General features: G+C 32.1%; 1 protein-coding gene across 2 annotated transcripts in view; it reads right to left on the reverse strand.

Annotated features, from left to right (window-relative positions):
- The window catches only part of NPAT (nuclear protein, coactivator of histone transcription), a 52,118-nt gene that overhangs the window by 13,333 nt on the left and 24,129 nt on the right, over positions 1-14,656 (reverse strand). For both annotated transcript variants that reach the window (XM_039883169.1, XM_039883168.1), the window contains exons 3-10: positions 12,661-12,721; positions 11,096-11,168; positions 9,429-9,469; positions 8,787-9,011; positions 7,796-7,877; positions 6,803-6,890; positions 6,161-6,252; positions 5,992-6,079 (exon numbers count right to left, since the gene is read on the reverse strand). In XM_039883169.1, coding sequence (XP_039739103.1) covers positions 5,992-6,079; positions 6,161-6,252; positions 6,803-6,890; positions 7,796-7,877; positions 8,787-9,011; positions 9,429-9,469; positions 11,096-11,168; positions 12,661-12,721 — 750 coding nt within the window. The remainder of the gene's footprint in view (positions 1-5,991; positions 6,080-6,160; positions 6,253-6,802; positions 6,891-7,795; positions 7,878-8,786; positions 9,012-9,428; positions 9,470-11,095; positions 11,169-12,660; positions 12,722-14,656) is intronic.

Here is a 14,656-nt window from a genome sequence, read left to right on the forward strand (position 1 = left end):
TTGACCACCTTCCTCCAATTCCCCCATTTCCCCACCCTTTGCCTCTGATAACCACAAATCTAATCTCTTTTTCTATGAGTTTGGTTTTATAATGCTAATATGTTTCTTTCACATTAGCTATTGTACACTGCTTACTAGGTCTTCCGATATAAATCAATCTCACCCCTTTTATCTTTCTGCTTTGGTCTTTATATTAAATATTTTCTTCAAATGTTGGACGATCCTTTCATGTCTGTTCATATTTAAAAGTAGCATGCTCAAAGTTACCTGAAAACTTTGTGCTAATGGGAGCTTGTCAACTACAATCTAAGGTGTAGAATAATCTTATAGAACCATCTGTATTTTTAGTTTTTTCTCTCAAGTTAAGATTTCTTGCGAGGAGAGTAGGATTGACAACAGTATTTCTGAGGGAAACTGTGGAATGGAGAGAAGATATGGAATTTAACTACTTTCTAAATTTTGCAACCTGTTTATTGAAGTCCTATCTTTACCTTTATTTTCAAAAGTACTGGTGCCGAGCCTTTTGGGATTTGTGTTATAAAGCGGCTTTTACCTAAGCTTTGCTTTTACTGCTAAATCAGGTACCACTTGTTCCTCTTCTTTGTCTTTGTAGGTTAATACTTTTTAAAAATTCTCTATATTGTCTTTTTAGTATTAGAGTACAAAACTAAATTTTTAATCCACTGTTTTAAAAAGAAGGAATCCTTTTGTAACAGACATTTTTGTTTGCATAACTATGCCATAATTTAACTAATTCCCACTTTTGGACATTTGAATTTTTCTAATTTTCAGTTATGGTAAATAATACAATGAAAACCTTTATCTAGGCCTCTGTTCATTTCTTGGGATAAATTCTTCAGTAGAATTACTATGTCCAAAGATATATAGATTAAAAATTTTGAAAACTACTGCCAAGCGGCCTTCCAGAGAAGTTGTATAAGGATGCCTGTTCTGTTTTGTGTGTAACATGCTCTTACACAACAGATAGTATCAATTTTTAAGTATTATCAGTCTAAGAAATAAAAGTAATCTGATGACTTAATTTGTATTTATTACTGAATTGAATGTATGTCCATGTTTACTGGATATCTGAACTTTTTGGAGACCAATATAATTTAAATAAAATGATACTGAACACACTTTAAAATAACTCATTCAAAGCTGGTATGCAACCATGTAGTAAAAGTATCCCCTACCCATGAGCAGTCAGCAGAAGTGCTGAGATTTCTCACACTTACAAGCTATTAGGGTAAAACACCACCACCGCTGCCATGTTTCCTGTAAAAGTCATTGCAAACAGAGTAGATTGATAATTCTTATACTGGAGATGGAGTAGTATGCCAGAAGAATGTGTAAAGTAACTGGATAAAAATGATGTATTTTTCAACTGCACTAATTTTACATGAAGACTTAAGATATTTTTTAAAACATATTTTAAAAAATAAAACAAACAAGCACAGATTATAGAATAAAAAGCAAAACTGACAGAATATTTTCAGTTAAAATATTAGATTTCAAAGAAGTTTCAGTACTCCAGCTAAGGGTGTTCATTTACTCTTCCTTTATAGAGATGTTAAATTTTCAATTTCAGTTATCTACAAATCATTCTGCAATGCTGTATTCTTCAATTTTCATGAAGCATAACTTTTGAATCCTATGTGAAAGGAAATTCATGTGGGCAAGAGGTAAAGTGGAACTCTTGTAAAGTGATAAAAATTTGGATTTTTAAATGATTTTAAAATTCATAAAATGAAAAAAATTACTTGAAGTTAAAGAACCAGTTAACTTGGATTACAAGGATACACAGAGAATATCAATAATTTTTGGCAAAATGTGGTTTAGAAAAAATCAGGAGTTTGTTCAATATCTCTTTATCCATGAACTTGGAAATTTACAGTTCTCTAAATGTCAAATCAATGATCTAATGTTACTTGAACTATGAATGGTACACCATACCCTCTTGGTTACTGGTGAAGAAACACATTTTTCTAGTAAATCTCTTTTTTTCTAAACTTTAAAAATGAGAAGGAAAAGAATCCTGAAATACACATTTCAGAGGTACTTAAAAATGAACCCTGTAAGTTTTCTTTAAAATCAAGGTATAATTTATATACAATAAAATGCATAGATCTTAAGTCTATATATAGTTCAATGACCTTTGACAACTGTAAGGACTGTGTAACCATCACCCTCAAACAAAATTAAAATGTCAAACATTTCCATCATCCATGAAATTCATACACCCACACAAACCATTCCCCTTTGTAGAGAACTGCTCCTCCTAGCAAATCACTCCCCTTACTCTCACTCAGGCAAAATTTCTGATTTCTATCAGCATAAATTAGTGTTGCCTGTTTTAGAACTTTATATTAACGGAACCATACAATATGCATTATTTTATGTCTACTGTCTTTGATCAACTTACCCTTAAGATTCATGAACTTGGATCAGTAGTTCATTCTACATGTATCAGTAGTTCGTTCTTTTTTATTGTTCAGTAGTATTCTATTTTATGACCGTATCAAAATTTTATTTTTTTTTTGTTGATGGACATGTGGTTTGTTTTCAGAGTTTGTCTATTATTAATTAAGCTGCTATGAATATTCTTGTATAAATCTTTTTGTGAATATGTGTGAACATATTTCTTTGGGGTAAAATCTTAGTAGTAATTGCCAGGTCATAAGATAGGTGTATAAGTATATATATAACTTTCTAAGAAACTATCAGTTTTCCAAACTGGCTGTATTATTTTACACCCTCCGCCAGCAACTTTTCAGAGTTCTAGTTGTTTCACATCCTTGCCAACATTCAGTGGTATCAGATTTTTTTTATTTTAGCCATTCTAGTGAGTGTGAAATGGCATCTTGTACTCTTAACTTTCGTGTCCTAAATGACAAATAATGTTGAGTACCTTTTCATAGGCTTATTGGCCATTCCTTTGTCTGCTCTAGTTTTTCACCCATTTTTAAAAAATAAGGATGGCTTATCTTTTTATTATTGATTTGTGGGAGTTCTTTATATACTTTGGATATATGTTCTTTGCTAGATAGATTATGAATATTTTCTCTAAGTTGATGGTTTGACTTTTAATTTTCTTTAATGTTATGTGAACATAATAGTGCGACACTTAAATGAACCTAGATGATACAACCTACTACAAACGTAGGCTATATGATATAGCCTATCGCTCCTAGAATACAAACCTATATATCATATGATGCTTTTAACTAGCAGATATTTTTAAAATTCCTACTTTACATGCATAACTGGCTGTTCACTGCTTAATGAAGTTGATGCATATACTACTCAGTTGGGTACTGTGTCTTGCTGTTCTTTTAAAAAATTATTTAAATTTGAATTTTTAACTTTTCCCAAATACTATATAATATTATGAACCAAGAACAGAGGGTGGTATCTTCACTTTCATATAATCTCTTACAGTATCTAATAGAGTACCTTGATTATACTAACCACCTGATTTCTAATGTTGTAGATAAAATAAAGGCAAAGAGTCTGAGACTATAAAAATTAAAACAGCCAATGTGTATCTGTTAAACATTAAGATAGAAGAGGCTTTTTAAAGCAGTACTGGTAAATAATTTAAAGATTGCTTTAAAAAGCTTATCGTATTTTGTTAAACTTACCAAACTTCAGTGTGGGAAAATATAGCAAAAATTTTTTAAAAGTATTCTGAAGGAATTGACGAAAGAAAAAAATTCAGTGCTTTCGCCCAGAATTCATCATCTTAAAGAAAACTTGTTATAATAAATACATTTTGTGGGCATGGCAACAAAAATGATTATACTGCCTATAGTACAAGTAAAAGGACATGTTACAGTCACAATCTCAGCTGCTCTTCGAAAAGGATATTTGCACATGGACGAATCTTAAAACATTAAGTTTTCCTTTACCCGTTTGCACTCTCTCACCTTCACTTTCACTGAATAGCAACAGTGATGATATCCCCTATCTTCCTTCTCTCAGCTGTAAATCTTACACGACTACTCATTTAGCTAGTAACTTTTCTTTTTCAAACTGTCTTGTTCATTTTATTAAATATTACTAGGACTCATAGATCTTTAACATATTACTTCATTGTTTCTTTACATTTTTAGTTTGTAGCAGTGTAGAGGAAATAAATTATATATACACTGTACAGTACTGCTGCTTATTGCACTCAAATATACCCACTAAAGAAACTTTTAGTATTAAATATTTAGAAATCTATGACTGATTGTTGTATAGATATAAGTATTATACTAATATCTAAGAGTTGGTTAGAGTTATTAGATGGGTTAGAAACGTCTTATTACTTTTAACATTTAAGTAATGCAATTTTAATATACATAAATCAAACCATCATGCTATATGCCTTAAACTTACTCAGTGATGTATTTCAATTATTTCTCAATAAAACTGGGAAAAAAAATAAATACAGTCATGTGTCGCTTAACAACGGGTTATGTTCTGAGAAATGCATCGGTTGTCAATTTTGTTATGTGAACATAATAGTGCGGCACTTAAATGAACCTGGATAATACAGCCTACTACATACGTAGGCTATATGGTATAGCCTATTGCTCCTAGAACACAAACCTATATATCATATTACTGTAAAGAATACTGTAGGCGATTTTAACACAATGATATTTGTAAATCTAAACATAGAAAAGGTACTGGAAAAATATGGTCTAAAAGATAAAAAAGGGTTTACCTGTATATAGCACCCAGCATAAATGGGACTTTCAAGAACTGGAAGTTGTTCTAGGTGAATCAGTGAGTGAGTGGTGAGTGAATATGAAGGGTGAGGACATTATTGCACTCTACTGTAGACTATAAAAATACTGTCCTATAAGCCCTGCCCTTGCTTCCTTCTGACAGGGTCAGAAATAGAACATCGAAGCTGTCAATGCTGCTCCATGAATAAGGATGTGGGCTAGACTGATTGAAAATATGAAGTAGAAACTGGCTGGATAAGGCACAGACCACCATAATAGCGATTGTCAGGAAGGAGGGAAAGCTGGCCTAAGGATCAGTAGGAATACGAATCAAGATGGAGAGTTAAAAAAACATATAGGGGATTGTCAAGGTAATGTGGTTTTGGCTATTGCATGTTGGACCAGTGGTCAGATTAAGGAACTTTGTGGTATTTATAAAAAAAAAGTGGGTGTAGAACTGAGAGGACTCAGTATTTTGACTTTGGAAATTTGTTTTTGGTTCCATTGACCCTACCTGCCGCAAAGAGCTCTCTGGCATTGAATTGATAGAAGCAATAAAACTTATCTATGCTTTCTATCATTTCAACCTGAAAATATTTCCAAAATATAGGGCAGGCTGGCTCCACACTACCACAGAAAACTTTTACTAAAGTGACATTTAATATTATTAAGGCAGCGTCTGTGGACCTGTTTTTGTACGGCATCTTAGGTTTTCTGCAAAAAATTTACAGCAATGTATTTCGAAGACCATCAAGCTAGATCTAGGAGGGCCATAGCCTCCTTTGAATATGTAGTGCTGGGGACAGGCTCCTCTGTGTTGAACCAAGTCACTGGTAGACTTACTGGAAGGTAACTGCACTCAAAACTGAGTTGCTGTGAATGAGAGGGAATCTATTACCAAGGCCCACAGATATGGCTCCTGTCAAAAAAAAAAAAAAATCCTCCTGAACCACATATCCTTCTATTTCTTACAGAAAATTCAGCTCTATCAATAGTTATATGGGACCACATTTGTATATGTGGTCCATTGTTCACTGAAACACCGTTATGTGGTACCTGACTGAAATGAAATTTTGACTGATTATTTGAAAATTCACTAACACATTTTTTTAAGCAATGGATTACATTCAGATAATAAAGGACATCTATATCTTACATTATTATTTTAAATAATTTTATAAGTTATCTAATTTGTTGGCAATGGTTTTGGAATGAAAGCAAAATACCATCAGTTTTAACTATATATACTACACATAGATACCTTTACCCATACCTGAAGTCCCAGGAGTTCATCAATTGAAGTCTCTGGTTCAGTAGGGTTGTTATCTGTTTGCTTAGGTGCTTGAGCAATATTGTTGTCGCTATGATACAGAAAAGAAAAATTTTAACACAGTTCTCAATTAGGCAAACACAATTAGGCATTTTGAACACACACAGCTTACCTAGTCAAAAATTTATTAATGTTTTCTGCAAGCTTTTCTTGAAGAGATTTGTTGCTTAGTATTTTTTCTCGTGCATTTTCAATAACCATTTGCTGGAAAAGAAAGTCAATTATTAGCAAAACCATAGATAAAATATTATGTCATTTATATAAAAGAACCAATTAATGGAAGCTAGATAGTTTTAATAAATCTAGGTGAAAACTCAGTTTATGGAGGCTTCTTCCATATTAACATCTAAATACTACACTTTACAATTTATAAGTGTTTTCACAGATCCTTCGTCAATTCTTTCTTCACTGATTACAGAAGACAATTCTAAACTCTTTAGCTTTTCACACAAGGTTTGTAATAATCTGACTCCAGTAAAATGCCCTATTACATTACATAATCCAACAACAACAATGTATTTAGTGTTTCCTAAATATACTGCTGTTTCTTACTGGGTGCATTTGACATGCTATCTATTCTGAATGAACTGTCTCCTACTGTTAAACTTTGCCACCTTCTATCCCAAGGCAATTCCACTGCACAGTCTTATATAAAATATTGTATTATATATGCACAAATAATATATACACATTTGTGTATATATCAATATTTTAAAACTCAGTAACATATCACCGCAAAGTGTGGAAAACTTACTTTTTCTACTGCGAATGCATTTGGATCCTGGAAATTCCGTATCGTTGATTGAGGCCCAGACAAAGTGATACTTTTCCTTTGAGATTCACTGAAATACATTTTAAAAGCTTATCTTTTAACTGGTATGATTAACAGAGTCAATGATAATTGTATATACAGGCATAAATCTTAAGATCATGGTAGAACAGATATTTTCTTGATTTGTGGTAAGAACGAAGGGCAGTAAAGTAGAAAAGCATTACTAGATTTGAATTAAGAAGAAACAAATTTAGCACCTATTAGCTATGTGGTCTGTAGCAAGGCAAGCTATAGCTAACCCTCTGACCAACTTTATTATTGGGTTTATGAAAAAACTGAATGAAATAAACTATATGTAAAGATGTTATAAAAAGGTCAAGGTTCCCATAAATCTTAGATATTATTACAGTTGTTTTACTTTTTATGTGTTTAAGTGAGAAAGACTGTCATCGTAAAGGAGACTGAGGTTAGCCTTGAATGAGAAAACGAACAGTAAAAATTCCAACAAAAAAACCTTTGGCATGGCAGTTGAGAAATCAGGGAAAAAACTCTAAAATATTTTAAATTAATATCCCTCTTTCTTGAAATATCCTTCAAACAAACATGCGCTAAGTAGGACAGAAAGAACTTTTCTCAGACTGTCTTGAAAATCACTATCAATTAATTTAGGACTTTAAATATATGTTTGTAGACATGCTGACATGCCAGCATTACTTGTATTTATTTAGGAAACATTTATTTCAAAAAACCTGAGATAATTTTAAGATATACCTTTCTGTATTGCAAGAGAAAAACGTATTTCCAATGAAACAGTGATATGCCATTGATTATAAGATGCAACCCAATTTCAGGGAGATTTCAATGTGAAACCCAAGAATTTAACCCAATCTTGTTATTTTATTTACAATGTAAATATCCTGGCATAAATCTTTTTTTTAAAGTTATTGGAAACTCGTCCTTTTAAAAAGCATTTACCTTTTGCGTCTACCAGGAGACATTAAACTGGCATGAGTTTTCTTCTCCTGAGGACCAGGAATGATATTTAAAGCCTCTCCCGCTGTATTTCAAAAGAACAAAGCAGTAAGTCAAGGAAACTGAATAGTATTCTAAACATGAATTAATGGCACACGTAGCATTGCAAAATTTTATATTAAATTCAGTTAGTATACAGTGAGTGACCACTATGAAAAAGGTAATGTAGAAAATATTAAGATATTAAGATATAGCACCTATCACTTAAGATTTTGCAATACAACCTAAAGTACGGTATAGTCTCAACAAAACATAACCTGGCAGAATAGAATTATAAGATGTATAAACTAAGTGTGGTATAAAAGAGGTTGGAGAAAAGATGGAAATGAAGAATGTAATAGATGGCAATAAATTTTAGCTGCACAGAAGAGAAAGAAGACTGGTCTAGAAACAGAGCTGGCACCTCAATTCTAATCCCACCTATATTATGAACTAGCTTTTTGCCCTTTAGTATCATGTGTTTACAAAAGTTTTGAGTATGCAACAAGCAAGATGTACCTAGATGATTTTTAAGTTTATTCCTAGCTTTAAGATTCAGCAAGGAGTATGAAAGATTTTCAACAGGTAGAGATAGAGGTGAACTAGAAAACATTCCTCATACCAGGAGAACAGACTAACATGAACAAAAATAAGGTTGCAAATTAGAAAGTGTATTCCTTTTAAAATCAAACATGACAGGGTTCTTTCTGTTAATGTAGAAAACTGCGAGTTAGAAAAGAGTTCAAGGCTGGACTTCAGTTAGAGCAGAAATAAGAATCCTAGATTAAAATGTCTCATAGATTTAATAATATGCCTATTTCATGGTAAATGTACCTAAAGTCTATTTCTCGTCTTCTTTTTTGCTATAATTTTATGAGTATAAAGACATTAGTATATCATCTCATTCATACAATTTGGTTAAAAACAAAATTTATGAGAGTTAATTTCAACTTACTGGTCACAGTGTCTTGTGACTGTGAATGATTAACCACTACAAAATTCGACCTCAAAGGAACTGAAGTTTGGCTAGTTGGCCGAATAACTTGTGTAGCTGTCAAAGGAGCAGTAGTAAATTGTCCTGAAAGATACGGTAAAGTCAGCAACTCTGAACTGACGGGAGCTCCTTGAGATGCAAGCCTTCTCTGCCGTTTGATTTCTGCAATTCCACTTCTTGTTCGAGCTGAAACACATGAGCATTTAAAAAATTAACGCAATGTCAGAGTAGTTTGAGAATTTAAAGAAGTCTACATGGTATATATCCTACTATTTAACATGTTAGACCTATAGATTGAAAAATAGCCCTTAAAAATAACAAGTTTATATAATGTCATAAGAAACAAGCTAAAATGAGTACACTAAAACTTTATAAATCTAAGAGTACATTTCTTTTATAATAATTCATACTGATAACACCTCAAACTTAGAGAATATTTAAAATGTACTTTTTTACAATAAATGAAAATATTATTTCCTAAAATAACTCTACTTAGAAAAATAATAGTTTAAACAAATTAACACATGTAGTGTTAATTAAAATGTTCTTCTGACAGTTTGAGTTTGAAGTAATCCTGGACATTATTTAAAGCTGAATACCAACCTCTCTGATTGGCAGCAAACCCTGGGGAACTTTGCATGCTCCTAACAAACAAAACAAAGTAGGTAGACATTAAAAAAACTTCTGTTGCCAAGACACACTCTTCTTAAGCTGCAGTCAGACCTGAAGTAAATTATGAGTTAAAAGACAATAAATGTCTCTCAGACAAAAAAGACAAGCGTATTTTTTTTTTTTTGAGGAGATGGGTAATCAAATCTTATTTAATAGAAAAATAGGGGCATGTAAACACATTCACACACGAATAATTTTACCAAGTTTGTACCTAATGCAGTATGCATTAGAGAGCCTTGACATACCATTAAGTATACAATTTGTCTTGACTTTAAAAACTCAATATATGTAAGAAAGCTATATATATAAAATTTTATAATTATCAATTATCTCTTATAACTATAGAGATGCCTTTTCCCAGAAATTCAGATTTCACATCTGACTCCATACATACTTTAGAATCCCAAAGTTGATTTCAAAGGACATCTTGCTTTTATCAAATTTATGACTATTAAATTATTTCATTCAACCTCTAAAGAAGGAGCAAAGCAAGCATATAAGAAAATTCACTACAAGCTGATTCTCCTTTTACTATGAATTGGAGTTACCCATGTTTTTGGTAAACAATCAAAGACACTGTACCATTGTCCTAGGAAATCTGTCAAACGTCTACCAACAAGAGCCAAAAAACTTACTAAATCAAATAAGCATTTTTAATAACACACAAACCAACCTTGGAGAATACCTGGCTAAGAGCCTTCTCTTTTTACATAACACTTTATCAATAAAATATCTCAATAACTTGTAAGTATTTATAGGTGTTAATGAAATTGTGAATGTCTTTGAAGATTACTGGCAAGGGGAGAAATGACAAGTTAGGGAAGGAGAATAAAGGTAAGACTACCAAATAAAATTTGGTACAGAGTTAGACAAAAAGCATTGGGACCATTTTAGCAGAAATTAAAGGAGCAGTTTTCCTTTAAATTGAGGAAGGAAAACGAGGCGTATGCTGAATTAAAGTGAGGTATTCACTTGTAGCTCTGGCAGAAAGGTAAGAAACTGAGGTTTTCATACCAGACTCTATAGTTAGATAAGAGACATTATAAAATTGATATCAACAGGGCTGGCATCCTTCCAAGGATGCTGAAACTTGCATTCCAAGGCCATGACCCAGGCAGAAGGTGGATATTAGTACTATGTGAAAATTTTAAAAGAAGATTCCAGAAGTATTATTATTCAAGCTTGTTTTTTGCAAGGAAGAACCAATGGGGCATGGATTCTACACATCGGTTCTCCATACGTAATGAAGATGCAACTGCATAAGGGAATTAACAGAGGACTGGGATTAGGGAACTTATATTATAGCCAGAAATCTGCCTGTAAATTGCTATGGGAACTTGGAAGTGTCATTAAACTTCTATAAGTCTCAATTTCCTCATTTCTGAAAATTTTATTAAAGCATGCAATTTATTTCAAATTATTCCAATTAAAGACAAAGAAACATCGATAACCTCTAATTTCAAAATTAGATCAGTGTTATATAAACGCACCATGTGGGTCATAAGAAGATTTTAAACTCAAAGTAACTCTTACATGTGTTTGTATCCCAAAATCATTATACACATTCAGATAAGCTTATTACATAAGCTTTTTATTACCTGATCTGAGAAAGTGTATGGTCTAACTTCTTCCACAGAGATGACATAATTGCTGGGACATGATTTGATGTTTCTAAATCATAAGAGGAAAAGTTTCTTAATAAACCCAGTTGGAGAAAATTCATCACTTAATTTGAATAGACACAGAATGAGGAAAACTAAAACTTTTCTCTCGGCTGTTGACATGCTCAGAATGGAAGCTATAAATAATCAGGCTGCTTTCTTTTTTCAAGCCATTGAGTATCAGATGCAATATGAGTGAAAATGGACATTTGTAAAATTTCTGAAGCTTTTTTAGAGTAATAACTTTGTATCTCTTTTGAATTAAAAAGACAAACTATTTTAAATCTTTGTTCTATTTGACGTCCTGTGACATTTGAAAGTGAACTAAAATAATTTGATTTATAAGTAATCATAAAGGTTATGGAACTCCTTGAGTGTGGAAATTAGTTTTCTACACCCAATGTTTTCATGTCTAAATCACTGTAATTGCCCAGCAACCTCTTAAAAAATGTTACTAATTACTAAGAATTACAGGCAAAATTCCTGAGGATTAGTTAGTCTTTTTTAGTATGTGTTCTAAAGCCACAATAATGGGAAACCCAGAAGATTTAAAATCTTTACCACATATTTATTAAAAAAAAAAAAAAGAGAGAGAGAGAGAAAGCTCTCTGATATAAAAGTGGGATATAATTCTTTGGACTGCAATAGAATAATGTTTTTGATGTCATTTACACTGTAAATATTCCTGTAAGATAGTTAAGGTAGTTTGAGAAAAGAAAACTTTGGCAGAAAGTAACCTTCTTGAAGAGTTAGAAATGAAATTCAAGCCCTGAACTTCCAGGCCTACTACTTTCTACAGTTTCTCGTTTTGTGATCTTGGAAAAGTTATCTAGCTTCTTTAATCTTCGGTTTTCTGATATTTAAAAATGGGCCTAAAACGATCAGCAACTCTCACCAGATTATTTTAAGGACTAAGATAAAACATATGAAAGCATCTAGAACAATAATGTATCTGGACAGGATTCAATAAATGTTAAGCTTATTTCTTTTTTTTTTAAATCATTTTAAGTTATTTACTAATTAATTCTTTTGTTAAAGTGTAAGTTATGAAAATAATATTAGAGGATAAAATAAACAATTCTAAGTTTCTCCCTAAAACATTTAGGAGTTATTTTATATTCTGATAAATATAAGCCAGAATTTTATGATTGGTTTTTGTGTCCAGATCTAGACTACAAAAAACTTAAAAATATTAGTTTAAAATATTTTAACACAAAACAATGCTTGTTCATCAGAGTAGATACCCAGAGCTAAGAATTTTACTATACAGCTTAAAATTTTTTGTTATATTTTCTAATATTCAGATTTGCAATTTATCATTCAACATAAACACAAACTATTTAATTAGATATTCCCCACTAAAATTTACCTCATAACTGAGACAGTTTTCTTTTGGCTTTTTAGAGGCATTAATATTCTTTAAAAAACTACTTCTAACAAAAACAATTAGATAAATGCTATATAAAACTAACAAACAAAAATCCCTGAACCTGAATTCTTACCTTTTGTTTTCATAGCCACATATTCATTCAAAATTGTTGTCAAGTTTTTTCCAAATAAGGACTGAAAAGAAAAAGATCAAGCATTACTCAAACTGTATAGTACTACTACTAATTTCTCACCATGAAACAGTTCACCAGATAGAAGCTATTAAAAGATCTGATTGCAGAGCAGCTGATGAAGAAAGAGTAAAAAGCAGGTCATCAAAAATGAAAATGGTCATTCAAGTTAGGGGTTGAATCAAATCTTTTAAGGATAAAGAACACTGTCTGTTTGAATAAGACATTGTGACTATGTTTTTTTAGTCCAAATAATGCAAAGGCATAAAAGCAGTTTTTAGCTGGGAGGTAGGGATGCAGTTATACAACTGTTTAAAAACAATGAAGACTCACTCCTAATTTGCCCTTTCTATCCTGCAAGCCATGTGAACCTGCCAAGAACAAAGCAAAAAACTGAGTGTAAGAGACACTCTTCCCAAGGATCAGTACCATTGTGTTTTCACTTCGATCATCTCATAACCTCATTTGCTCCCTATTCCTACTACTACTAAAGGGCAGGCTTTTATTACCTCAAGTTTGTGGTCACATAATAAAACAGGAAAGAACAAGGATTTTTAGAGCTGACAGTTCTGGTTTCAAGTTCAACACTTACTACAGGTATAATAAATCACTTAAATTCTATAAGGCTTACTTTCATATATGAAAATGAACATATTAATTCAGACTCTTGTTATGAAGATTAAGGGAAGATACATGTAACATGACTAGGACGATGTTTAACACATCATAGGTGATTAGTACCTTTTCTCCTCCTGAACTTTCAGATTTCTAATTTGTTCTTCTGTCTTAATTAAAGTCTGAGAGGTTAGGGTATTTGCTTAATACTAACTTTGTCCTTATACCTTGCTTTATTCTAATAGCTAATAAATAATTGCTGAATGACTTATTATGTACTGAACTGTGTCCACCCCGCCCCCAGATGCATGTGAAGATATAGCAAGAAGGTGGCCTTAAGCCAGGAAGACAGTCTTCACTGGAACTGAATCAAGGACACCTTGATGTTCAACTTCTCAGCCTCCAGAACTGTGAGAAGTAAAGATCTGGGTGTTAGGTGTGCTTGTAACTACTAGGGCATTACTGTTACTAGGTGCTTCTAGCTGACGAAACAACAAAACACAGACATGCTAATCCACATATACAAACATATCTATATTTCTCTATATATTTGTACACATATTAAAATAAACATGACTCCATACTGATACCTGACTATAATTCAACACCACAGGTTTTATTGTTATGTTTATTTGTATCTTCTTTCTTGGAGAAACCTGGCTCCCATTATCTATAATGTATTTATGTACTTGCTTAGAATTGCTAATTTAGAAGAACTAAGAATTTATTTAAGATTCATTCATGTTGTGTGAATCAACAATGTTATTTTATTGTTTAGTAGTATTCCACTGTATAAATATACCACAGTTTCTTTGCTTACACATTTGCTGAAAGACATCTTGGTTGTTTTCAGTTTTTGATCACCACAGATAAACATTATTGTGCAGGTTTTTGTGTGAATGGAAGTTTTTCAATTCACTCGGGTAAATATCTGGGCATGAGTGCTAAGTCACATGAGGGGAGTATGTTTAACTTTACAGACAACTGCCAAACTGATAATATGGAGCACTTTTTTCATATGCTTATTGCCATCCATATATTTTCTTCGGGAAAGGGTCTTTACATCTGCCCACTTAACAAAAATTGTTGTTGTTTTTTTAAATTTTAAGAGCTTTTAAAATAATCTAGGTAAGTATCCTTTCCCAGATATATTTCCTCCTAGCTGTGGCTTGTCATTCTTTTAATGCTGTCTCTTGCAGAGCAAAAGTTTTTAATTTTTATAAGGTTGTAATTTTATAGTTAGTGCTTTTGGTACCATATCTAAAATCTCAATGCCAAACTCCAAGCTACACAAATATTCTCCTACGTTTTCTTCTCAAAGTCT

The sequence above is a fragment of the Pteropus medius genome, unplaced genomic scaffold, assembly GCF_902729225.1.
Source record: "Pteropus medius unplaced genomic scaffold, Ma_sr-lr_union100, whole genome shotgun sequence".
Taxonomy (NCBI): Eukaryota; Metazoa; Chordata; class Mammalia; order Chiroptera; family Pteropodidae; genus Pteropus; species Pteropus medius.